Genomic DNA, 25600 nt, shown 5'->3' on the forward strand with positions numbered 1-25600 from the left:
AGAGAGAAATCCTTTATTCACTTCCGCCTTCGTTTGAGGTTTCGCGCCTCTCTACTTCCAACTTCGTTAAAGCTAAAGTTTAAACAACCGCGGACCATGCAAAGAGCTGAGCGGAGTAAAGGACCGCGCCAAGTTTAAATTAGGTAAAAAAAAAACAATATAGACAACGACAAAGGCTTCTTTTTGCCTAGTATGTCACTAGCCAACCTACATAGGTTTTAGCCATGACAATGTAATAAAGACACGATTAACGTTAGCTAACACTAGTAATGACCGCCAGTTAATAGCTTTTTGGAACAGACTAAGCTAGTGAATGTTTAAAAAACTCGTAAATATAACAAGGTTAAAACAATAATTATTTTGCTAACATTTCATACCTTGTGGTACATCTACCAGCCTTTGGCAGCACACATGAACCCACAATGCAGTAAGTAACTTTAGGCTAATGGTTTCGACATTTTGACATGTCAGAGCAGAAAACAGGTGTAACAACAACATTAAATAAAGATGGCTGTCACCTCAGGACCTTGTATTTTGCCTTCATATTACTACATCTGCTAATAGGTCAAAATGTATGCCACGAAGGCTCTATAGGCCCTTTTCACTGATGATATTTTGTCAGTCTTAGAAAAGAAAAGGTGTAACTAATTGAAATTATGTTGAGATATTGTGCACATTGGTTGGCTGTCACAGTGTCATGGAAAGATCTATATCTATCTATATGAAAAATCTATATGGTTTTGAAGGGATGTTTGTTACACATCTACAATATGATAAATCAAAACCATTAACACATCAGGCTGAATTTCAGATACTCAAATCTTACCCTGCTCAAGGTAAGTTCATTGTCTTTTACTTAATTATTATAGTATTTAATATCAAGATAGATAGATAGATGTCCACTGTCTCTGGTGGTATCATGGAGGTGGTGGGTAGGATATGTTCATGATAAAGAGCAGTTTAAGTAATAAATACATTTAGCTGACTTGAAAACCATTACATGGTCTTCTACTTTTACATCTATTTTAAAGAGCAGCTACGCTTAAGAGGCGTTCTTCATTCTGAAACTATATATCCTTGTTTTAGTTTATCCTTTGTTGTGACTTGTCAATCATAGGGTAGCCATGTCTTAAAGAATACCCTGCTTCATCGTCTATTTTAGTCTAAATGGGACCAGAATTTACTAAATAAATGTTATGTTCTATTGAAGACGATTTGAAAGTACTGATTGAGACCATTAGCTCATTAGGAACTGTTTACTGTGGTAATATTTCAAGTATTAGTAACACCTCATAAAAAGTGACAGGAAGAAAAAACTTGTCATCTATGTGTCAGAAAATGTAAATTAACAAAAACAATCAATCAAATCAATCATGTTATCTATTATGTTGACTAATAAGACAAAGTATGTGAAGTATTTAATCGTCACTTTCTTCCAAAAAGCAAAGTACTGGGTGTCCAAGATCAACTTGACCCAGTAAAAAACGATTAATTGGTTTAGAATTGAATGCCACATGAGCTAAAATACTTACAGCTGTAGAAAGGGCAAGTAATATGACAGCGTACTGATAGACTGCAGCCACTCGCCACAGAATAGTTTCTAAATCCAAAAAGTCCAGTCTCAACACCTCTCAAACCTATTTCTCCATTCACTAAATGATAATAAAACCTCAGTTTACCTAAGTGCTGCCTCCCCTCTCTGCCTGCTTTGCTAAAATGTATAAATTTAGAGGTCTGTTCCTTATCAGTACAGAAGGCACACATTGTGAATAACACTGCAGTACAGGGAGTATTGTGCACAACAGTTCAAAAACATTATAGGGAGAATTACCTTGCACAGGAACAGTAACACAAAAAAAAAAAGGAACTTTGAAGAAACGTGTGCAGGAATGTGAGGATCTTTCTTGTTCCTGCTGTTCTTTCATTTATTTATTTTGATACTTTTATCTTTCATATTGTCTACAATCACTTTACTGGAATATATTTTCGTAAGTGTAAAAGTAAATATGAAAAGTGTGAATAGAGATACTGATACTGTACACTTGAAAGATAGGGACTCCTTAGAGGCTTCATAAAAATATTTAAACTGTGGTTACAGAGTGGGAGGTGATATCACAAATATGGAGGAAATTTACATGGGAGTCTGTGTAGGCCATGGACAAACAACTTTCAACATCTAAAATTTACTACAAGGAACATTTATAGTGGGAGTATTGGCTTTTTCTAAATGGTTATTCTTAATGCCTCTTACCTGGTCAGATTCCTAAAATTAAAACTATTTTTTATGGCGGATCACATATCATGCAATGTACAGCATAGTGAAACTGATACTCTGCATTTAACCCATCCTTAGCAGTGGGCAACAGATCTTAGCCAGTGCCTTGGTTAAGGCCGCTGCGTTTAATACAGAAATAGTGTTAAAAACAAGATGAAAACAAGAAGTCAGATCAAGATCTTTACAACTTTACAAACTGGATGTTACAAAAACATGTGATTTCCATGTAGATGCTTTGATTAAACAATTAGAAAGACAACATGTTTTATCATATAATACGATTCATTCAAACATGTTGAAAAGTCATTTTAGATAATATGGAAACTTAAGGACAAAACATATGGAACATATTCAGTGTCTCTAGTATTCCTTGCAGAAATTAATTCTTCCTTTAATGAAATAATTCAATAAATTGATAGAGTCAGTATTAGGATTTAGTGTGTGTGTGTATGAAGGTGTGTAAAGGTGTGGAGTCTGTACTGATGATAGCTTTTATCTTGTGGTCAGCTGAACAATTCTCTCTCCTCGCCTGTTGACTTCACTTGTACCTGTCTGGAATGCTCTCTCTCTCACACACACACGCACGCACACACTCACACACACACACACACACACACACACACACACACACACACACACACACACACACTCACACACACACACACACACACACACACAGACACACACACATATAAAGGGTTTCGGTCTGTGGTCCTGCTCTCAGCTCAGTTTTGAGTGAGTAGGTAATGTATCAGGACTTGTGCTCATTCATCTGCTTTTCCTCTATGAGTGCAAAACACGAGGGACACTTTGTATACGTTTCTGAAAAGTTTGATATCTAGCTGTGGTTTGACATTCACCAAAATGTCAGAGGACTCTCTGGTGCCTGGCTCCTTTGTGGTAGCAGACTATTTGGTGTTCGCTCTTATGCTTGTGGTGTCCGCTGCCGTCGGGGTCTACTTTGCCTGGGCAGACAGGGACCAGCGAAGCTCGGGAGACTTCCTGATGGGGGGGCGAAGACTGACGGCCCTGCCTGTCTCCCTGTCCTTGACCGCCAGCTTCATGTCAGCCATCACGGTGCTGTCCAACCCAGCTGAAGTAAGGCCATTGCACATTCCCTAGGGACAAATTAAAAAAAACAACTCACTTTAAAGTTATTTGTGTCTATTTTAGTCTGCAGAATTAATTTTTAATGCAAGAAAACTTTTTAGTAGGTCGAGATGCATCACTTTCCCTGTACAGTTTACCTGATTCTGATTTCAAGTGAATCTAAGACATAATGATGGATAGATAATCTTAAAACTTAAACTTCTGAGTTATTCATCCCACCAATGCAGTTATAAGGGGAACTAATGGATACATTTCTAAATGATTTAATACATTTACAGAAACATTTGTAAATTGTACATAGAACATAATAAAAATACCAAAAACGCCCAAATCATAAAATACTAATTCATATTATCCATCTGTAGGTCTACCGTTACGGAGCCAATATTGGATTTTATGGTATTTCCTACGTATTGACAATGGTGGTCACATCTGAGGTCTTTCTCCCAGTCTTTTACAGGCTGTCTATCACCAGCACGTATGAGGTGAGTGTTTTGTTTGGTTTTTAGATTACATTCTGTTCTTTTAGATTATTTTCTATTTTCAAAGCCATGAAATATGTAAAATGTTTAGTTTACCTGTAAAGAAGAGACAAAGGGAAATGTTTGGGAAGGTTGGTTAGAGCTGTTGTAAATGTGAAATAAATTTTTGTGGCAAAAATTAATTTTAATCAGCAAAAGTGGCTGTAATGTGCTGCAGGTAGGTGTATAGTCTTAACCTCAGGCATGGGCTCCAAGGTAGAGTGTGGGTCAAGAGAAAGCAGAACACCTACTGCATGCACTATTAAAAATACTGTGGAGTTCAGGGGGGTTAGAGCACTGCAGTGGTTGTGTGATATTGAGATAATGGCATCTACTCTTATATTGTGGAGTCTTCGTTTCCTATGTTTCTTTCTCTATTGTGTCAGTCAATTGCTTTTCATTAAGTGGTTTTGTTGCACAGGACAAAGTATGTCGTAGCTCTGATTACTTGTCCATTTTTTAGATTCTGTAACACATTATTGCAATTTCTGGGCAGCAATTAAGGTGATTTACAAGTGTTCAGGAGTAGATATGAACAGGGGTGGATAGAGGGTAATAAATGTGGGATCAAGCACTGCCCCTTTTTTTGTTATCATTCTGCAACCACAGAACAAACATAAGTCGTGCTGGAGAGATACATAACACATCAATACAACACAGGATGTCTCTGTCTTTATTCAGGAGCTGTAGGGATGTCTCTGTGAAGGTCTTATAAACAGTCCATTTGCCCCATTTCTAGCTAAATTCAGACTGTGTGTATTCTCAATACGTGTGCGAGTCTTTCCATTTCAAATATCTCTTAACAGTGTTGAGTTAGTGTCTCGGACATCGGACATCGGACATCGGTCTTCATACTGAACATTATCCCTTGTCAAGTTACCAAAATACAACACCTCAAATGTCTTTGGTATTTCACGACTCAATATCAGCTTTTCCTCAGCTGTCTGTTGAGTATAAGAGAATTTACTCTTAGTCTTGGGAGTAATGAAAAATCTGACTGTTTCCAACAAAATTCTTCCAAAATTCTTTCCACTCGTCCAGTTGATGCTATATGTTACATATAGTATACCAGCCTTCTTTGGTTTAATGTATATTGGTTTTTTTTACGCACTACTCCTTAAGGATCCAAAGTGAGGGAGGGGGTAAATGAGTGATTGCCTTTGTGTTAAGTTAGGCCAACTTGTGATAACGTCATGTCATGTCAATGTGTCATGTCTCTAACAAGTATCTGGAGCTGCGGTTCAACAGAACAACACGTCTGCTGGGAACTGGGCTCTTCATTGTTCAGACAGTGAGTAAGAAGCAGGTCAACACATAATGACAGGGCTTTGACCTCTGAGGGCAAAAGAGCAAACCCGACACCTGAGGGTCATTTATGTCTGTGTTTCTCTCTGTCTGTCACAGATCCTCTACACTGGAATCGTCATTTATGCCCCAGCTCTAGCTTTAAACCAAGGTATTTTCAGTACATACTAGTTAAAATCAATCCTGTAAGGAGGCACTTAAAGCTGCTTGTGCTCAGTGGAGTAGGTCTGAAACCCTCCTTCTCTCTGCAGTAACTGGTATGGATCTGTGGGGTGCAGTTATTTCCACAGGCGTGGTCTGTACCTTTTACTGCACAATGGTACGTAACACAGTGGGCTTCACTGGGTTCTTGAAATGTAATCATTTGTTAACTGACGTCACTGAGTGTTTTCCCCATTATTTGTGTTCTTTGAATTACTGGATTTTATCGTACAGTAAAAGCAACGTTTGTTTGTGGTCTACATTGTTACAGGGTGGTTTGAAGGCGGTAGTGTGGACAGATGTGTTTCAGGTTGGTACAACTTTCACTAGTTTGCTTGATTTGTGAGGGAATTTAAAGTTGAACTGACTGGTCCGGTCAGGAATTACTGTGCATGTGTCACCTTTTTGTGGTTGCCAGTGACAATACTGGTCATCAGTGTGTAGGCCACCGCAGCAACAACCTGCAATACAAAAAATGGAAACGTCATTACATATTAACCACATTTCAATAAAAACACTAACATTTTGGCTCATGTTTTGGAATAATGAATTATACTTAAATGTTATCTAAGTATAGTAGTTTAAGTGCATCAAAATGGTCAATAGGAACCATGACTAAGACAATAAACGGGAAAGATTTGGTCGGCAACCTAAAATTATAAAAACAATTTCCCCTCCAGCTTGGTGTCATGCTCGCAGGATTCCTGTCCGTCATCATTAGGTCTGTGGTCTTAAAAGATGGAGTCCTCCCCATCATTTCAGATTCACAAGAGGGAGGGAGACTCAACTTTTGGGAGTAAGTATGTGTCCGAGGTACAGGTGCAGCACATTTTTGTACTAATAATTTTTACATAGCTGCTACAACAGGCATGTACTGGGCCCGCACGAGACCAGATCTTGAACATGTTGATAAACCATAAGTAGTAGTAGTACACAATATTTTCTAGGGGTAAAGTACCATTCTTCCAACTATCAGAAAGAATCTTCTGTGTTTATGAAGCTGAAACATTCAGGCCATTTTCTGTGTGACCCTCTCAATCGTGCTCAAAATCTGAATCCAAGTTTAATACAGCCAAAATATTATGGTACAAGCTGACAAGGGCCCCTGAATGCACCATTCATTTTGGTCTTTGTGAGCCTCTCGGCCTTGCCTTCAGGTTCTTTGAGAATAGTGTTTGTCGGAGGAACAAGCCCCTGAACTAGGCACTAGTGAATCATTTCTGGCAGCACTTAAAAAACTTTTACTTTCAGGTTTTTACTGAAATTCAAAAACTACCCAATTTTTCTGTTTCACTAGCTTTGACACAAACCCACTGAGGAGACACACATTTTGGACCATATCGATCGGAGGGACTTTTGTCTGGGTCAGTATCTATGGGATCAACCAGGCCCAGGTTCAGAGATACATCTCCTGCAAGACCATCACTCATGCCAGACTGTGAGTCCTGAGACATTATGTGATACAAATCTTGACAATATTGTCTCATTTGAGAAAGAAATTCAGAAATGAGTGTACTGTAATAGACAAAGAGAAATAATTGCTCCCAGTCACCTTAGTATGGCTGTACTGTGTCTTAGCTGGGAATGTGCACATTTATCTTGGAAGTACTAGATTTAGCACCATACTGGTGAACATGCATATTTAAGTTAAATATATGATTTTGGCAGTTATATTTTTTGAGATATGCATACATGCATTCATTCATGTGTGTTTCTAATCCATGTCACTTTTAACAATTTTACAATGTTTTCGATGTTTTCATCCATGTGCTTTACAACTCTGTACGTTTCTTCTGTTTTCCAGATCTCTTTACATCAACCTGTTGGGCCTCTTGTCCATCTTGCTGTGCTCAGTGTTTGCAGGAATGTGCCTCTTCTCAGTCTATAAGGACTGTGACCCATGGACTGCTGGACTAGTTTCTGCTCCTGATCAGGTACAATGCAGAAAGGCATGGCATGGCATGGCTCGGAGTTTTGGACATCAATGTCTTGACAAAACACACATACAGGTGTACACATGAGAAAAAATTAGACTGTGCTGGGGTTAAAAATATAAATATTGTCAGCCTTTTTGTGTGCTTGTTTGTAAGATACCAAGATGGTCCAACTGAAAGCTTGACTGTAAAACCATTTTCTGTCACCAGTCAGCATCAAACCAATGACTCCTTTTTAACACCTAAGCCAGGTTTGCATATATGCATGTATAGATGGTTTCTAAGTGTAGGTATGAATTTATGTATGTATGTATGTATTGTGCGACACCAACCCTCCTGATCATATATATTAATCCAATGTCACCCTTCTTTGGTAGTTGATGCCATATTTGGTGATGGACATCTTGAGAGACTATCCAGGCCTTCCAGGACTGTTTGTTGCAGCTGCATATAGTGGATCTCTAAGGTTAATACATCATCGTTATTTCACTCAACAGATCCAATTCACACATGAAAGAATGTTAATAATTGTAAAATTAAATGTGTATTGTTTTCTAGTTTGTAGCAGATTGTATGTATCGTGTCTATATTTATAGTTTATATTAGGTCTGTTATATGTTTATTTTCTGTAATATTGTTTTATGTTCATTACTTCAAAGTGTGATTGACAGGAAAAAAGGTATTTGTATGATGGTCCTTCTTTGTCTAAATTGTGCATGGTTTTGTCATTTCAACCCCAGCACAGTGTCTTCCAGCATCAATGCACTGGCAGCAGTGACAGTAGAGGACCTGATCAAACCGTACACAAACATGTCTGAGAAACACCTGTCCTGGACCTCAAAAGGACTGAGTGAGTTTGTGCTCACAGTATTTCAGCCAAATGAGTTGTTTGTTGAACGCTAATCCCCCTTTAGGATTAGTGTAACAGTTTTGCAATGAGAGCGCAAATGCAGTCACAGATTTTAAGGGTTTTAAATAAAGGAGATTTATTTAAATGATAGTGGGGAAACAAAGGTGAAATTGGAGGGGAGATAGCTGGCTGAGGCAGAGGTCAGGAGGGCAATGAGTAATGGGAGGACCAGTTGGGCAGGGTGGATGAATGTGGTGGTATAGAGCAGCATAGTCTCACCTCTTCCGTTGGGCCACAGTTGGACCTTTTAATTTAGAAAAAATATATATGGAAGTGAGTGGCATGACATGACTTTTTATCCGTTTGAATCGTGCCATGACTTACACATATGGTGACAGTCAAGTTGGTGTTTGTGACGTATGTTGAGTGAAACAATGTAGTTCACTGAGCGGTTTTTACATAAAACGACAAACATCATATGTGTATTTCATGGCACGATTCAAACGGGATCAAAAAAGTTTTTGTCTCTGCCATTTGACTACTGCGGTGGTGAAGTGGTGAGACTTTGCCTCTCTATGATGTGAGCAGGCTGGAGTTGGCAGATAGGCAGTAAGTTGGTGAGGTGGCAAACAAGCAGACAACCAGACAAGATCCTGGAGCACAAGGAAAAGAGCTATTGGCAAACTATAAACTAGGAACAGTAGAGATGCATCAACCACAACAGTGACTGAAACAATAATACAGTGAGTTGATGTGTTAACAGAAGGAAGATGTGCAGGCTGGGCAGGTGTGGCCAATAAGCTGTAGTCAGGAGGGAGCTGAGTAGTGCCAGAAAGAAAGAGGAAAGAGAGGAAACAGGAAAACACAAGGGAAGTAACTGGTGGCATGGCTGTGACAGTCTCAACTGTCAATCTCAAAATCTTCCCCAATGTTGTTTGCAGGTCTCGTATATGGGGTTTTATGTGTTGGAATGGCTGGACTGGCTTCGCTCATGGGAGGGATCTTGCAGGTAGAGTGGATCTGTTAGTACACGAGTTCGATAGGTGAAACAAAGAGAAAAAAGGCTGTGTATAATTGTTAACTATACTTAGTTTTGTATGCTTTAGGTCATGATTTATATAGGAATTAACCCTGCAATTCAAGTGATATGTGCTTCTGTATACAGGCAGCGATCAGTATATTTGGCATCATTGGAGGTCCTTTACTTGGCCTGTTTACATTGGGTATCCTCTGTCCATTTGCCAACTCCAAAGTAAGCCTGTCCAACTCCAGTTTTTTTTTGTTGTTATTGTGACTCCAGTAATCCATGCTAACATTGAAAAGGACGTAAGTCTAGCTTGTAAATAGATTTCACTCCTGATAAAGATTTGCAGCCCAAATTATTATCCTTTAAGCATTTTTAAATGCTGACTATTGTTTACAGTTTCTCAATTACGACCCCTTAAAAACGTCTATATACCATTTATATGTGCTCCTCTGAAAAAAAGACATTTTAACAATTTCATAATGTCTTCTAGGGAGTGTTATCAGGCCTTGTGTCAGGGCTGGTTGTGTCTCTGTGGCTGGGCATTGGAGCTCAGATATACCCTCCAACCCCTGCAATGACCCGACCTCTTTCACTGACCACTGAAGGCTGTAACTTCACAACTACAGACAGCCTCAACTGGACCTCCACTGTTCTGCCAACACAGCCAACCTTCATCACCACAGCCGCAGTTCACAGAATTGATGGCAAGTAAGTGTGCAACTGGTTGTGATTTACTATTGGTTTAATATTATTTAGCTTGTTTAGTAAGGACTTATGGTGCCTTCATGTGCTATGGTATTTATGGTAAATACCAAAAGACGACATGAAAAGTGCACATGAACACCCTCTCATGTGGTATTTTCCACTGGGCAACTCGTAGAATTTTTTGATGCCCGAGTTGCCGAGATGAGATAACCTTTCACCTTTTCAACATGGCAGCGAGCAACGGAAGATTCGTGAATGGTAAGCAATGTACACTACTAAACGTGTTTTGCTACTGTTAGTGGATAGTTTTTGTAGCCTATAAAGTGTTGCTCCATTGACAATTGTAATATGATGCGTTAACACTCGGTGTCAGTTTTTAAAATACCATTATGGTTTGGTTTTACCTCCCCAGAGCAGATGCTAACAAGCCTGAATCTGTGTGTCCACCATCTTTATTTTCTCTGTACAACAACAAAAACACATGAACACAACGCACTGGTAAATACCAGATCACAAGTGGAAAATACCATCTGTACCATAGCACATGAAGGCAGCATAAGGGTAATGCCTACCTATGCAATATCAAGTCAGTGAGATGTTGCATGTTAGGATAAAAACACAAAAAAGCTGCATCAATGTAGCAAGACATTACAAAAATATGATAGAGACTTTTTCTTGGACCCTTCTTCCTTACACAGCTCATATTTACTAAATGCCCTACTATTAAAAATATAATTTTACTACCTAACCCTGAATAAACCTGTCTTCTTTATCTAAATCAGAACATTCATAAGGAGACATTTAAATATGTTGATGTCAGAGTTTTGTCTGTTTGTGCAAAATTTCACCCCTTGTGCACTATTTTCTCCCACCTCCAGGCCTTTGCTGGCAGATAACTTGTACTCACTGTCCTACCTTTACTTCAGTCCTGTTGGAACCATAATAACTATCAGTGTGGGGTTATTAGCCAGCCTGTTAACAGGTACATTTCATATATATATTTGTCTTAAAAATGTACCTTAGTTATTTAAATAAAATCTAACTTTCCTACTGTTTTGTATTGAGCTTCAATGTTGTTGATGTGCTCTTTTGTGTTCTTCATGAATATTTCAGGTGGCTGGAAGGTGAAGGTGGAATCAAGGCTTACATTAACAAAAGAAGACACAACTCTTTATCATCTTGTCAAGTTTTTCAAAGACACAGTAAGTGCTGCAGCAGTGAAACAACATCAAATGCTATGGATTTGTAACAACTGTTGACATTCTACTTTTTGCTCCTCCCTTTACAGGTCATGATGCGGACAGGAAAGCTTGACCTCACAAGGGACAGAGAGAGGTTTGACAGCACTAATCCAGGTTTCTGTGACGTTGAGCTGGACTTAACAAAAAGGAACATTCCAACATGAAAAACAAGAAAGCATGAAATATACATTTTGGATAAAATTAATTTTGTTTTTATGGTCTAATACAAGTCAGTGTTAATGAAAGAGTTGAATTACAGACAAAATGACATAACCTTAAATGACATACCCTATAATTTGTTACAACGTAAAATATCACAGGTTGAAGTCCACCTTCCAACTGAGGCTAACTAACCCTAACCCTAACCCTTTTTTTTTCGTGGCGTGTGCACGTGTCTTTGTGTCAGTGTATGTCTCCTCCCACAGTCTCAAAGGCATGCAGGTCAGGTTGATCTGAACCAGTGTTTCTCAATATTTTTCAGACCAAGGTTAACCTAACCAATAAAAAACTTCATGTGCTGCTTTTTCTGAGACATAGGTGAAGCAATGTCTGGCTCCAAACTAGAGAATTTTTACTTATTTGTGTTCCCGAAAACGGTCTTCATGTTTAGTTTTGACTCTAGGGACTGAAAGCAGACCTGTACCTGACGACCTCAGAGGTCTGAATGGTTCATAACGTAGCAGCAGATCAGAAATGTATTTTGGCCTGAAACCATTCAGTGCTTTACAAACCAACAACAGGATTTTTAAATGTATTCTTTGACAGACAGGAAGCCAGTGTAAAGATCTGAGAACTGAAGTGATGAGATCTACTTTTTTGGTTCTTGTTAGGACTCGAGCAGCAGCGTTCTGAATCAGCTGCAGCTGTCTGATGGATTTTTTAGAGAGTCCTGTAAAGACACCATTAAAGTAGTCGAGTCTGCTGAAGATAAATGCAAATCCTGCCGAGACATAAGTCCTTTTATCCTGGATATATTCTCAAGGTGACAGTAGGCTGACTTTGTAATTGTCTTAGTGTGGCAGCTGAAATTCAGGTCTGAGTCCATAATTACACCGAGGTTTCTGGCTTGGTTTGTAGTTTTCAACATTACAGACTGGAGCTGAGCAGAAACTGTTTCTCATTCTTCTTGGCTCCAAAAACAATTATTTCAGTCTTATCTTTGTTTAACTGAAGAAAACTCTGACACAGCCAATCATTGATTTGTTCAATGCATCTACTCAGCTTTTTAACGGTGGGAACATTGTAACTTTCTTGATAATTATTACCTAGTGTGTACTGTATGTGTGTGTGTATATATGTATATATATATGAAGCTCTGTAAGTGCTTATGGCTTTAATCTGTAATAATAATGTTATTCACCAATTTAATAGGAGCAGTTATTGTACTGTGTTGTTTTCTGACTGATGTTGTGACAGAATACCATTTTTTTCCAGAAAATCTTTAAGTTGTTCACTAACTAATTTTGCAGTGACTTAATTTGGAGATCGGCTTGGAGTTATTAGTAACTGTGGGAACCCCTGGTTCTCATTTTTGGACAAGGTGAGATTAAAAATATAAGTTAATTCTGCTATAAAGTCAACTGTTAACTTGAAAAAATAAGGATTTTAATTGTTGGATCCATTGTCAGGAGCTACAGATTTTTTAGGATCCAGTTGCTTTAAGGCTCTATGGACTTATATTACATTAAGTGGAGTAAGATTGAACTGTTAGCAGTTAGCTCTCTGTTAATTTGGCTGTTTCAGATCTGGGTGTTAATTCAAATAAGGAACCAGACAAAACAAAATGCTCATTAAAGCAGTTATAGCACTTATCGTACATGAGTCTTTTGTCTTTTGTTATAGCCTTTAGCTCCAAATTTGCATTTGTTAAATTAGAATTGTATTAAAAGCAGAATGAAAACAGTCTGTCTTTTTACTTTTGGCTTGAACCAACTGAACATATTTATCAAAAATATTTAATTTTACAGCAACATAAAATAACACCCTCAAATACACTGTATATAACTTTGAAATTTTAACATTTAAGGAAAATTAAAGGCAATTAAAGGTTGTTACTGTAATAGTTCTGTATTGTACCCTTTATAGGCTTTATCATCCTGCACTGCAACAAACTTCCATCAGCCTGGATGTGGCTGCAGCTGAAAGAATCCCTTCTTTATTATTACTCACTGCTTGATTGCTTTGTTCTTGACAATTTCATTGAGAACTTAACTAATTAAACATATCTCTGCTTTGTAGGTGTACTGCTATGGACCCATCTTTGCATTCTTCAGTGTTGCCTATGTATTGTCAACTGAGGTTGTATCTGAGGTCTTTCTCCCGGTCTACTACAGGCCGGGCATCACTAGCACTTGTGAGGTAAATGTGGTTTTGTTCTCAGACGAGTGTTTCTCTGGCAGGACTTAATTTGTGCAAAGATCCTGCCGGAAAAGGATCCAGGACCTCCCAGACTGGGACCTACCAGTTTGATGGGATCCTTTGTCACTATCAAATACATTTTGTGTAATATTTTATGTTGTCTATTTTTATTTCTGACTGAAGTTACTCAAAAATCACTTGCCTATTTTGCAGGCATTTTAAATATGATTTATAAAAAGAAACATAAACGTCAATCAACTGTTGCTACGCACCTCTCTCTGCTGATTTTGAGTAATTATCATGAATGCTCTGAATTTATAAATATAAATAAATAATGCTCAGTTTGGGATGACAGTTTTGTTCCCTGACTTTTTTTCGCTCCCCCTGATTGGCTGGAACAGCACCCTGTCTGTGTTCAGGGACCATTGATTTACAAATAAAGCACTTTTCTCTGGCAAGCCGTTGTACAGTAATCATATTGTGTATTGTATGGTGCCAGTAAAACTGAACAAGATAAAAAGTTGTTGCATTATTGTGTAATAGAAGCTGGCTGTTCTACTGTAAGAGATAATAAAAGTGAGACAACATCAAATGCTACAGACTAATAACAGCTCATGAGGTGACAAGGGACAGAGAGATGTTTGGCAGCACTAATCCCGCTTTCTGTGACGTTGAGCTGGACTTAACAAAAAGGAGCATTCCAATAATTTTGGATTCAGTTATTTCTTTTTCTATGGTCAGTTAAGTCAGTGTCAATCAAAGAACTCTTCTGTCAACACAGATCCGAACCTCCCCTTGAGAATTGGTAATATATTAACTCTTCTTGTTGAATATTGAATGCTGGTGTATAAAATTGAAATCATGCCAACTGACGGAGGAGTTGTCATTCACACCTGGAGTTTTCCTGCACTTCAGTGTCATACTAGGAGTTCAGATAGGATTTCCGTTCAAAGCTGCAAACTTAACAGTTTGAATAACTGAATACTTCCATTATTTCCATTGTTGGTCCAACAGACAGAAATGTCAGGGGATTCTCTGGTAGCTGGCTCCTTTGTGATTGCAGACTATGTGGTGTTTGCTCTCATGCTGGTGGTATCTGTTGCCATCGGTTTCTATTTTGCCTGGGCCAACAGGGGCCAACAAAACTCCAGAGATTTCCTGACAGCGAGCCGAAGATTGACTGCATTTCCCGTCTCCATGTCCATGACTGCCAACTTCATGTCATCCACCACAGTGCTGTCGAACCCAGCTGAGGTAAAGTTGACACAATGTTTTAGATTAATGTTCAAATGCAGAAATACACAAACAAAAACACAAAAAAATATTTTTCTAACAAGTAAGTTGTTTTCACTGCACGTACCTTGTTGATTGAGGTGTTTCTTTGCACATTAACATTCGTTCGGTGAATTTCTTTTAGTTATGTTTTCTTTAATGTACAGTGATCTACCAAAACTCACAGATGTATATACATTAAATCCCACTGACGAACTGAAATAACACTGCGGTTTACAGGCTTTTTTCTTTAGATGTTTGCTGTTGTGCTTTTAGGACACCAACTGAACATATTTATCAGAAATATTTAGTTATCGGAAAACATAAAATAACACCCCTAAAGACGCTTTATATAACTTTACATTGTTATTATTTAAAGTAAAATGAAAGTCCATTGCTACATTTTACTCACTGTTTCATTATTTTGTTTTCGACCATTTCATAGACAACTTCACTAATTGAAAATACACTTGCTTTGTAGGTGTACCGCTATGGAGCCATCTTTGCCTTCCTTTGTGTTTCCTATGTATTGTCAACTGTGGTTGTATCGGAGGTCTTCCTCCCAATCTACTACAGGCTGGGCATCACCAGCGTTTATGAGGTAAAAGAGATTTATGAGGTTTTGTTCTCAGATGAGTGTTTCTCTGATAAGCTAGTCTGTTGTAATCTTATTGTGCATTTTATAGTGTAGTTTGTCTACATACTGAATACCAGTGAAACTGACGTGGATCAAAGATTAAGTCCCCGAGGCTGAAGTGGCCCTGATCAAAAAATCTTAACTTGCATCACAAGTGCTGGTATGAAGGAGGAAAAAGGAGACATCAGCAGAGACTGGAGAGGGAACTCAACACCAACAGCACCAAAGATATGTGGCAGATGATTCAAAATAAGGCTACAAATGCAGGAACTTTGAATCATTTGTGTGGCCACATTGCCGGATAAGCTTAACATATTTTATGCTCGCTTTGATCTCCTTAACCACGCAGTCGGAGCCGCAGCTTGGCCTCACTCCAGAGCAGGTCCATCACGGACGTGGCTCGGCTCACCTCAGTGCAGGAGGAGAACAGAACTGGGGGGCAGCCCAGTGGGGGCAGAGCTGGAGAAGAGTTCTGAAGAGTGAAGAGAGAGACCAAAGGAAGGAGCTGGAGTTTTGACTGCATGGTCAGGTCTGTCACCTTGACTAATAGTAACTCCGGGTCTCTTGGTAGTCTTTGCACCTAGGTGTGTTGGAACTGAGTTCAGTTCAGTGTCCATTTTGAAATCCACAATGAACGACTTGTGATCTGTGGATCCCAACAGGCTGCTGATCCTGATAATTTACCTGGCTGTGTACTAAAGACACGTCCCATGAGCTAGCTGATTGATAACTGACATTCTTAACATCTCACTCTCACGGGAGACTGTTCCCTGCTGCTTCAAGACAGCCACCATTGTTCCTGTGCCTAAAAGGTCTCTTATGTCCAGTCGTAACGATTACTGTCCTTTGGTTCTCACCCCCATCCTGATGAAGTGCTTTGAGAAACTGGTCCTCAAACACATCAAAGACAACATCCCTGCCAGCCTGGACCCTCATGCATTCACAACCAACAGATCCGAAGAGGATGCCACATCCACTGCCCTCCACTCAGTCTTCGCACATCTTAAGAATAAGAACAGCAACATCAGAAAGCTGTTTGTTGATTTCAGCATTGCATGCTATACAATCTCACCTATGAAGCTGTTTTGAAAACTTACACACTTACAACGCTCTGCAAGTGGATATCAGACTCACACCCATGTCTATGTACATTAGTGGAGCTGAGGTGGAGCAGGTGAACAGCTTGAGGTTCCTGGGAATCAACATTACAGAGAACCCATATGGTCATTGCACATCACAACCCTGGTAAAAGAAGTTAATGAAGACATATATAATTAAATAAAAAAGCAGAGAAAAGTCTCTACATCCCAAGTAAACTTAAGAAGGCTAAATTTTTTTAGCCAAATTCGTGTCAACTTTTACAAAGGAGCAATATCCTGGCATCCTGACTGGAAACAACACAAACTGGTCCGTGCACGGCCCAGGACAGGAAGGCTAAGTGGTTGATTAAAACCACCCAGAACTGCATTGGTACCAAACCACTGAGCATCGCTGAGATTTCTGCACATCTCACATGGCAAAAGATACAGGAGTATCCACTGCCATACCACCAGACTACGGAGCAAATTCTTTCCCAAGGCTGTGAGACTCAATTCACCCTCTGCACTCCACCATAAAACTCACATGTCATTTTACAACCCTGATGTTGTAAAAAGACTATTTAATGAACCTTTGAAATTTTTAACCGATTGGCCCTTTTCAGAAAGAGATTACGCAATAGCGCAATGAAGGCTTGCCTTTACACTACGTTTATTTTTTCACATTGAACCAAACAGCACCGGCATAATCTTTACTGAAAGCAGTGGAATGGTGTTCTCCGATTAGTGTTTCACCTGATTAAATGTCATAATGATCAGTGGTTTTGATTCTTGATGACGTCACACAACGTGCCTGTCTAAATGGAATATAAATTAATGGGGTTCATTACATATAGTGACAAGTAAAATTGACCCTCTACAATGTCTTTCTATACATGTTATGTCTCTGTCAAGTATCTGGAGCTGCGATTCAACAAAGCAACCCGTCTTCTGGGAACTGTGCTCTGCATTCTTCACATAGTGAGTAAGAAAGAGATCGACACATAATGACAGCATTTTGACCTCTGAGGGCAAAACAGCAAATCTGACACCTGAGGGTCGTTTATGACTGTATAATTTCTCTATGTCTGTCGCAGACCCTCTTCAGTGGAATCGTCATTTATGGCCCAGCTCTTGCTTTCAGCCAAAGTAAGTTGTTTTCTGTCCACAGAGGTCAGTCAGGTTCACAATTCACATCAAATGACCTGCTCTCTCTCTCTTTCCAGTTATTGATCTGGATCTGTGGGGTGGAATTATTTCAACAGGCCTTGTGTGTACTCTTTACTGCACATTGGTTAGTAAATAAAAACAGACATAAAACAGCTTATATAAGTTTTACAATGTACAGTTAGGTACAAAATCAAATGACAACAGGCTTATCAATCTCTGCTTTGAGCCACTGGTTCACTACATTTTATGATGCACAATACTGGCCTTTGAAAGCAAATACAAATACCAGTATTTGACTGTTTCTGTTGATTGGCTTTTATTATCCACAGAGGGAAGTTGGTGTGCACCGTGGGCACAGAAAAACAGAAAACACATTAAAATAGACCCTGGCTTCCCACCTCCACATCCTCAGCTGTAAGCCTAAACATCTCTCTCAGGCAGAGAGCACTCCTGATTGGTTCACGTGCTTGATGTTTGCTTGGGATACCTGGATTTGAATTGAGATATCATGGCAACATCTGTTTGTGGTCTGCATTGTTACAGGGTGGACTGAAGGCAGTGGTGTGGACTGATGTGTTTCAGGTAAGCTTCTAGTTAATAAAACTACACAAGGAGATGGTGGTATGGCTTGTGCCACTTACACTGAATATACTGTACACCAGTGTTTCATACACAGCAGCGTAACCACCCACAAAAAAAGAAAATACATTAAAAATTAGTAAAATTTCATCCAACTCATAGCTATATTTCTGAATAATACAGAATCAATTAAACATAACCCATGTAAAATAGTTAAATGCAGCAATCTGGTATAACCAGATCCAAAATCTGGACCAAAACCAAACCAAAAGCCTTGTATTTTATCTTCTAGCTTGGAGTAATGCTTGCAGGTTACCTGGCTGTCATCACCCAGGCTGTGATCTTACAAGGAGGAGTTTCCACCATCATTTCAGATTCACAACAAGGAGGAAGACTCAACTTTCTGGAGTGAGTATGTTAAAGGATCAAAATGATATAGTTGCTGGAGCTTTTCCCAGTGCCAGAGAGAGAGAGAATAATCAGTTTCATTCAAATCTTGCATCTCATATTTGAGCAATAGATGTTATTTTTTTGTACTGGCATGGCTGTGATTTTCTGACCATAAAAACGGGACTTTAATTTCAGGGTTGTTTTACTGAATAGGAAACTGTCCTTTCATTTTGTTACACCAGCTTTGACATAAACCCTCTGAGGAGACACACTTTTTGGACTATTACCATCGGAGCAACATTTACCTGGATTTCTGTCAGTGGGACCAACCAAACCATGGTTCAGAGATTCGTCTGCTGCAAGAGCATGACTCATGCCAGAGTGTGAGTCACATTTGGCTGATTTTATTTGGTATTTCATGGAATTTTTCTTTGAAACTCAACATTTCAAGAGGGATTGGTTGGAGTAAGTGGAGTATGTCTCTTTAAAAAGGAGCTCAGCATGAATTCACTTTTTTATACTTGGCTGTTGCCAAATTTGGAAATTTCAATATCTGCTGGTAGTGGCTTCTCAGAATAAAGAGATTCCCTCTAGTAGTGACTTGATGTTTGTCAGGTGCACAGGTGTACCTTAAAGAATATTTAAATAGATAATGTTTAACTTTATTTTGGTCAGAGGAAGTAGCAGATTTATTCTCATTTCTGACTATCAGGATTAATCAGTATTTACATCAATTCATTTTAGGGCCCATCACCCATCAACAGGGAAAATTGATAGCCTATTAACACATCACAGTTGCTATGAATAATCTAGAATATCAACCTCACGGTGATCACAGGGAAAGTGTTTATTTTTCATTTTCACATTAATGTATTCATTGCATTACCAATAACATATAGACCCATGGACCCTATCAAACGTTTTAAGCATCCAGCCCCATATTCACTGCATCAACGTTGACACAGATACTGAGAGTGCTGAATGATTTTATAATTTTCTTGGGCTGTAAATGTTTGTATCCATGTATTTTAAATTTGGTTGTATTGAGTGTGTCTGTTTCTTTCTTGGTCCAGAGCTCTGTACATCTACATGTTAGGTCTGTGCACCTTCCTGGCGGGTTCAGTGTTTGCAGGGTTGTGCCTTTATTCAGTCTATAAGAACTGTGACCCATGGACGGCTGGACTGATTTCTGCTCCTGATCAGGTATGTCTGGGAGATGCACAGCGTAGCTGAGTTATGGTTGTCAAGAGTCTTAACACAACAGACACACGCGCTGTGTACCTATCTGTATACTTGAAGAAAGAAAGTAGACAACAATGTATGTGCTTTGGGTGTCACCATTTCTTTTATGTTTTCCTTATCATGTATGTTAGTCCCTGTGATCCCTTCTCTACAGCTGATGCCCTATTTGGTGATGGACATCATGACAGGCTATCCTGGCCTTCCTGGACTATTTTTTGCTGCAGTATGTAGCGGCTCGCTAAGGTTTGTATTTTATAGTTGCAAAAATGTTTACACACAGCCCTCTTCAGTTAACTGATTTGATGGGCACCTGATATCAACTCATCATGTCCAGTACTCAAAGTGACACTGGCTGTTAAAAACTTAAAATATGATGGTTCTGCCTGTTTTTGTAATTTTGTTGTCATTTCACCCCAGCACAGTGTCTTCCAGCATCAATGCACTGGCTGCAGTGACAATAGAGGACCTGATCAAACCGTACACTAACGTGTCTGAGAAACACCTGTTCTGGATGTCCAAAGGACTGAGTAAGTGGATGTCCTTGTCTGAAGGTTAACCTGTACATCAGCAAAATGGCTTACCTGATAAGTGCTACTCTGTGACTGAGGCTATAATTCTGGTAGCTAAATTGTCCAGAATTAAAATGTCAGTCTCTGACATGATTTGGTTGCAGGTTTCTTCTACGGCCTTCTTTGCATTAGCATGGCTGGACTGGCCTCAGTCTTGGGAGGGATGATGCAGGTATAGTAGATCTTTTAATATACAAGCATGATAACTTCTGGATGGATAAATGTAAATGGGAACCATCTATGTTTTGTTAGTTTGAAAACGTTCTCATATACAGTATAACTCAACAACCAACCAATTTCTTCAAAAGACTGTCTTTTTGTGGTCATGAGGCAAAACTGTAGATGTGTGTCTCCTTAAACAGGCAGGTTCCATCATTTCGAGTGCCTTTGGAGGTCCTTTAATTGGCGTTGTCACATTGGGCGTCCTCTGTCCATTTGCCAATTCCAAAGTAAGTCTGTCCTCTTTTAACTATGGCTTTGACTTCTTCCAGTTTATTTAACTCATGATAATATTAAATAAAGGCATTAATTCAGAAAATAGGAAGTCAAACACTTTGTTTGTCTTTCTTCACTTTTACCATTTGCTGCTTATTTCTTCTTTTGAAACGGAACAATGGTATTAAAAAGAAATATAACCGCAAATGGCAACAGACAGGGTCCAAGCATAATGTATGGTTTCAGAGAGCAAGCGAGATTCCTGGCTTTTCGGAGTCAGAAAAGAGGATGTAGCAGGCCTCTGGTGCACCATGCATGTTCTTGTTTCCAGCATGTAGCTGAGGTCTGGGTGGGGGCTGATGATGACAGTTTATCAGATAGGTGGTAACTACAGCTCTTACAGTTTCTGAGACCCTGAAGCTTTATCTCTTAAAAAGAATAATCTGACCAGATACAACAACCTGCACTTCGCTGCATGCACCCCTATAAAAGGAAAAAGAAAGCAAATGTGGACACATCTTATGCTGCAACCAGAAACTGTTTGGCACCTTAGAGCTCCTGGAAACTTTGTTTCAAACCAAGTTTTTCTCTATAGCCCAGAATGTTCAACAACAACCTAAGTTCAAGTTCATTTAGGAGTCGCTTGCTTGCCACCTTTTTTTTTTTTTTTTTTTAAAGTTAATCAATTTAATATAAACACTGTCATTTTTTTGACTGTGAGTAGTTTCATGATATTTCATGTGCTGTCTTTCTAAAGGGAGGTTTGTCCGGCCTTGTGTCAGGGTTGCTTGTGTCCGTTGGTGTGAGCATTGGATCTGCGATATACCCTCCCCCCCCTGCAATGACCCGACCTCTGTCACTGACCATTGACGGTTGTAACTTCACCACTACAGACAGCCTCAACTGGACCTCCACTGCTCTTCCAACACAGCCAACCTTCATCACAATCCCCACAGCCACACAGAAGTAAGTGTAGGGTTAATAAATACAGAGGCAAATTAAAACTGATTCAATCTTCCAGTATAATGTTTTCAGCAATCCCTTCATATTCCTTAGAATAGTTCAAGTCTGCATTTTTTTTTACCTACTCTAATGTAATCATTGCAGATATTCCATTATGAACTCAACTCTGAATAAATCCATATTGTTTATGTCAATCTCTACTGAAGAGCTCAAATTAAACAGAATATAATTTAATTGGAAATGAATGTGCACTCCTGTTGATACACTACAATGACTGAACATGTACTGTTTTCTGTCGCCACCAGACCTCTGCAGGCAGATTACTGGTACTCTCCTTCTTATCTTTACATCGGTTTCATTGGAACTGTAACAACTGTCAGTGTGGGACTGATAGTCAGCCTGTTAACAGGTACAGAAATATATTCTGACGGCACTTCAGATCTCAAAATACATCAGATCTCATTGTCCTACTGTTTTGTACATTTCAGGAGGCTTGAGGACCAGGGTGGAATCAAGGCTTACATTAATGAAAGAAGACACAACTTTGTATCACCTATTCACATTTATCAAAGACAAAGTAAGTGCTGCAGCTAAGTTCAGTTTAATCAACTTATTTCTCAGGGACAGTGCATATCAGTAAACATCCCTGCAAATATGTTAGCAAAGACACTAGTTTTTATCTGTAGTCTCAGCCCAGTGTGAAGTACACAAACTAAAGTCAGCCTAAAACAACAAGTTTAAATGAGTTTAAATTGATAAAGCAGATTGGCTTATAGCAGATTTCCTTAGTGGGATAATTCCGTTTCCTCTTGTGACTCCTCTTTAATCTGATATTTAGTTGGGACTTACAAAAGCTACTCAGAGCCACTAGGAGCCAGTCCATGAATTTTTAAAGAAAGAGACATATTTTTGCTTTCAGGTTTTCCCAGCTCAGAGGGTTATATTTTTCAGTACATAGCAGGCGGGAAACAATGCCAATTACTATAGACTCATATCAACGGCTTACTTCTGCTTTGTCTTTTCCCTCTTCAGGTCATAAGAAGAGCAGGAAAGCATGATCTGACAGGAAATGGCGAGAGGAAAGCTGGCAACACAAATGCTGCTTTCTGTGACACTGATATGGACTTATAAAGCTAAATTTCCACGTAAAACAACGGATGGTTGTTATCCTTAATACATTTGAACGTGTAATTACAAATAGATATAAAATATCAATTAGGAAATACAGCGCTGACATTTTACTGAATTATCTGGTCCAGTTTGAAAATCAGTTTGATCTCTCACTGAAATTCCTGTGTATAGTTTTACCTTATAGATAATTAGTTTACTGTCATTGCTATCGCAGCCTCCACAACTACAGAAAAGGTGTTATTTGACCCATTCACAATTAAACTGTGTCATAAACAGCAGTTACAGGCCACCAAAGCCAGAAAACGATCGCTTCATTACATTTTTGTGTGTGTGTGTGTGTGTGTGTGTGTGTGTGTGTGTGTGTGTGTCTGATTGTGAACAGGTTGGGCCAGCTGATTGGCTTGTTCAGCTTGATTGCTGACTCGGTATTGGTCAGAGGGAAAGAGGAGCCCTTTTTGAACCACCGGCTGACTGCAATCCCTCTCTCCACCAGTCTTCCACTTCCAACCCGGACCAATGTCTAGTCTGACTAGTCCTTTTGTTTGTGATATGTAAACCAGTTGTGAGTAACTCAGCTGCAGTACAATCTGGTCATTTGTAAATAGACAGACAGTGTGGTAGCCTAGTAGGAGGGAGAAGCCTTTTTCTTTGATAACCCTTTTTCTCCTGTTTATACTGATTTAGGAGCTAGATAGGACTTTGTCTTTTGTTTACATTTTGATTTGTGACAGAAAGTTAGGGTAAACAGATTCTTTTGTTTCTTGTGTTGGCCTTGTTCTCCCTCTGAAGAAGAATAAATGCTACTTTGAACATAACTCTTCTGTGAGGAAGGTATTTCATTACCTCTGGCACAAGTGTCCACTTGGACTCAAGGATGAACTGATAATGATTTTGGTGTTCAAAGGTCACTGTGACCTCACAAAACTCTTCACATAATTATCTGCTTTTAATTTCATGTGTCAGCTCTTGACACAAAAGAACAAATATATTTACATATTTTAATAGAAAAATCTCATACAAGCAATGGCAGTAAAAGAGTCAAAATGTTGAGGAACACTGCTGTGATTTTATAATTTACATCAGTTTTAAAGCATTGCTTTTTATCGAATAGTGCAATGATACATAGTCCTATACATTCATCATCAAGAAATGTGACCATGTATTTACAAATATATACACTGAAATACATTGTACAACATGATTCAGTCAATCTGATACCAAAGGCTCCTCCAGTTTATCACAGACCAGGTTTCTACTACTGGAGAACAACCTATGATGTTCTGATCTCATTTTTTCCTTTCGATTTCTGAACTTTGTGTATCCGCCTATAGCGAGTACCAATTCATTACCAGTGGGTTTAAAATATATAAATATTGCCAACGTTTTTAACACCTGTATACTACTAACCCTGTATGGATGTAGAAATCTGTTGACTGCATACTGCAGTCCAGTCTCTGATAAATAAATGATGTGGTACTGAATCGGTGCATAGACTTATGTACTCGCTGTTACGAGTTGCCGTGTTTAAGCAGTATAGGAGACCTTTTCCATCGTGGTATCAGAACAACCCCAGATAGTAACATAAATAGAGTAGTAACACTGGCTTTTAAGGTACAACTTGTGTATAAAAAAGCACATTCTGTAACAGCTTCATTATCATTACTCTCTGGCACTTCTATCAGACTGATCTTCCATTTCCCTTGTGAGGCAAGTTTTTATTCATGTATTTCTTTTATAAGGGCAACTGTTGTGTTTTTCATTCCTGCAGAATAGTGTGGACTGCATCTCAAGAATAAAACTGTTAATAAAATATTGACACACTCCATGTATATATCATTTCAGAAGTGTATCCTGGTGCTGTATGTATGAGTCATTCCTCTGGTTCATAATACCTCTTCTTCATAGCTCGATATTTCCTAAGGAAATACAGAGCCTCCAGTTCCTTGATGACAAAGTCGCCGCGGGCCACCAGCTTCTTGATCTGTTCAGGGTCTGTCACGTCTTTATTCTTCATGAACGCTGACTTGAGACGCCCTCTGAAATAGGCTGCTCCTTTCGGGTACTCACGGCCGAGATACAGCATCTAGTGGAGGACGAGACACACATTAAAACCATTTGCATCCCAGCTGCTGTGTGTGTGTGTGTGTGTGTGTCGTTGACTGATTCACTTACAGTTTTGTAAAGCCTGATAACCTCCCCCTTTAAAGGGTTGGCCATGTCACAAACGAGGTGGCCTTTGACCCCTTCTGAAACGAGAAAATGAGAGGAGTTGTTCGTTAACAGGGATTACGATGATAACAGAAACATCATTAGGCGTGTGAGAAAGAAGAAAAGAGTTCAAGAGATAGAAGAGTTGGTTCCCACTGGCATTAGCAAGCTGCAACTGAGCAGCTAGCATGTTTGTTAGCATTTATCATTTGCAGACTGTATTTAGAACCATGTAAAACAATAGATTCATATTTACACGCGTCGTTTTGTTGAGTGGATTTATTGAAGCGCTTGAAGAAAAATGTCTCCTTTTCTTTGTCCTTCCTTTGCCTAACAGTGGGCAGCCCAGCTGTACACACGGTCGTAAGTCGTTCCGTTGTGTCGTAAACAAAAACAGATAA

The 25600-nt window shown here is 39.1% G+C and overlaps 3 protein-coding genes across 10 annotated transcripts; 2 read left to right on the forward strand and 1 right to left on the reverse strand.

Moving 5' to 3' along the window:
* The first annotated feature begins 45 nt into the window (after positions 1 to 45).
* slc5a8 (solute carrier family 5 member 8) lies at positions 46 to 12981 on the forward strand. Of its 5 annotated transcripts, XM_084345793.1 has the most exons (19): positions 46 to 143; positions 812 to 836; positions 3249 to 3373; positions 3751 to 3870; positions 5132 to 5197; positions 5311 to 5362; positions 5463 to 5530; positions 5684 to 5722; positions 6093 to 6208; positions 6710 to 6850; positions 7217 to 7346; positions 7724 to 7812; positions 8087 to 8196; positions 9138 to 9205; positions 9362 to 9448; positions 9714 to 9931; positions 10807 to 10910; positions 11042 to 11130; positions 11217 to 12981. In XM_084345793.1, exons 3-19 carry the CDS (start codon positions 3281 to 3283, stop codon positions 11331 to 11333), a joined length of 1707 nt encoding a protein of 568 aa, XP_084201919.1. In that variant the 5' UTR covers positions 46 to 143; positions 812 to 836; positions 3249 to 3280; the 3' UTR covers positions 11334 to 12981. The 5 variants fall into 5 exon arrangements, with proteins under 5 accessions (XP_084201919.1, XP_084201920.1, XP_084201917.1 ...); XM_084345794.1 differs by lacking the exon at positions 812 to 836; XM_084345791.1 differs by lacking the exon at positions 46 to 143 and having other exon boundaries at positions 156 to 836.
* An 89-nt stretch (positions 12982 to 13070) lies between these two features.
* LOC311252553 (sodium-coupled monocarboxylate transporter 1-like) lies at positions 13071 to 24812 on the forward strand. Of its 4 annotated transcripts, none has more exons than XM_084345797.1 (18): positions 13071 to 13527; positions 14661 to 14781; positions 15281 to 15400; positions 17428 to 17493; positions 17610 to 17661; positions 17739 to 17806; positions 18226 to 18264; positions 18554 to 18669; positions 18894 to 19034; positions 19725 to 19854; positions 20048 to 20136; positions 20311 to 20420; positions 20567 to 20634; positions 20825 to 20911; positions 21655 to 21863; positions 22166 to 22269; positions 22349 to 22437; positions 22893 to 23019. In XM_084345797.1, exons 1-18 carry the CDS (start codon positions 13418 to 13420, stop codon positions 22989 to 22991), a joined length of 1818 nt encoding a protein of 605 aa, XP_084201923.1. In that variant the 5' UTR covers positions 13071 to 13417; the 3' UTR covers positions 22992 to 23019. The 4 variants fall into 4 exon arrangements, with proteins under 4 accessions (XP_084201923.1, XP_084201922.1, XP_084201924.1 ...); XM_084345796.1 differs by adding an exon at positions 23374 to 24812 and having other exon boundaries at positions 13434 to 14781; positions 22893 to 23005; XM_084345798.1 differs by lacking the exon at positions 20825 to 20911 and having other exon boundaries at positions 13434 to 14781.
* On the reverse strand, positions 24038 to 25588 carry lyrm5a (LYR motif containing 5a). Its single transcript, XM_084345801.1, has 3 exons — positions 25456 to 25588; positions 25164 to 25237; positions 24038 to 25074 (listed from the first exon to the last, which is right to left on the reverse strand). Exons 2-3 carry the CDS (start codon positions 25206 to 25208, stop codon positions 24862 to 24864), a joined length of 258 nt encoding a protein of 85 aa, XP_084201927.1. The 5' UTR covers positions 25209 to 25237; positions 25456 to 25588; the 3' UTR covers positions 24038 to 24861.
* Positions 25589 to 25600: the final 12 nt, after the last annotated feature.

This window comes from Pagrus pagrus (genome assembly GCF_965226575.1).
Source record: "Pagrus pagrus genome assembly, chromosome: 23".
NCBI classification, from domain to species: domain Eukaryota; kingdom Metazoa; phylum Chordata; class Actinopteri; order Spariformes; family Sparidae; genus Pagrus; species Pagrus pagrus.

Excerpts from the sequence above, each read along its gene's own strand:
- slc5a8 (XM_084345791.1), top strand. The coding sequence starts at position 698 with ATGGAAAGATCTATATCTATCTATATGAAAAATCTATATGGTTTTGAA. Across the intron at positions 3,374-3,750 it reads TGCTGTCCAACCCAGCTGAA|GTCTACCGTTACGGAGCCAA; the intron begins GTAAGGCCATTG and ends ATCCATCTGTAG. Across the intron at positions 7,347-7,723 it reads TAGTTTCTGCTCCTGATCAG|TTGATGCCATATTTGGTGAT; the intron begins GTACAATGCAGA and ends CTTCTTTGGTAG.
- LOC311252553 (XM_084345796.1), top strand. The coding sequence starts at position 14,548 with ATGTCAGGGGATTCTCTGGTAGCTGGCTCCTTTGTGATTGCAGACTAT. Across the intron at positions 17,494-17,609 it reads TGCTCTGCATTCTTCACATA|ACCCTCTTCAGTGGAATCGT; the intron begins GTGAGTAAGAAA and ends TGTCTGTCGCAG. Across the intron at positions 22,438-22,892 it reads TCACATTTATCAAAGACAAA|GTCATAAGAAGAGCAGGAAA; the intron begins GTAAGTGCTGCA and ends TTCCCTCTTCAG.
- lyrm5a (XM_084345801.1), bottom strand. The coding sequence starts at position 25,208 with ATGGCCAACCCTTTAAAGGGGGAGGTTATCAGGCTTTACAAAACT. Across the intron at positions 25,075-25,163 it reads TTATCAGGCTTTACAAAACT|ATGCTGTATCTCGGCCGTGA; the intron begins GTAAGTGAATCA and ends GTCCTCCACTAG.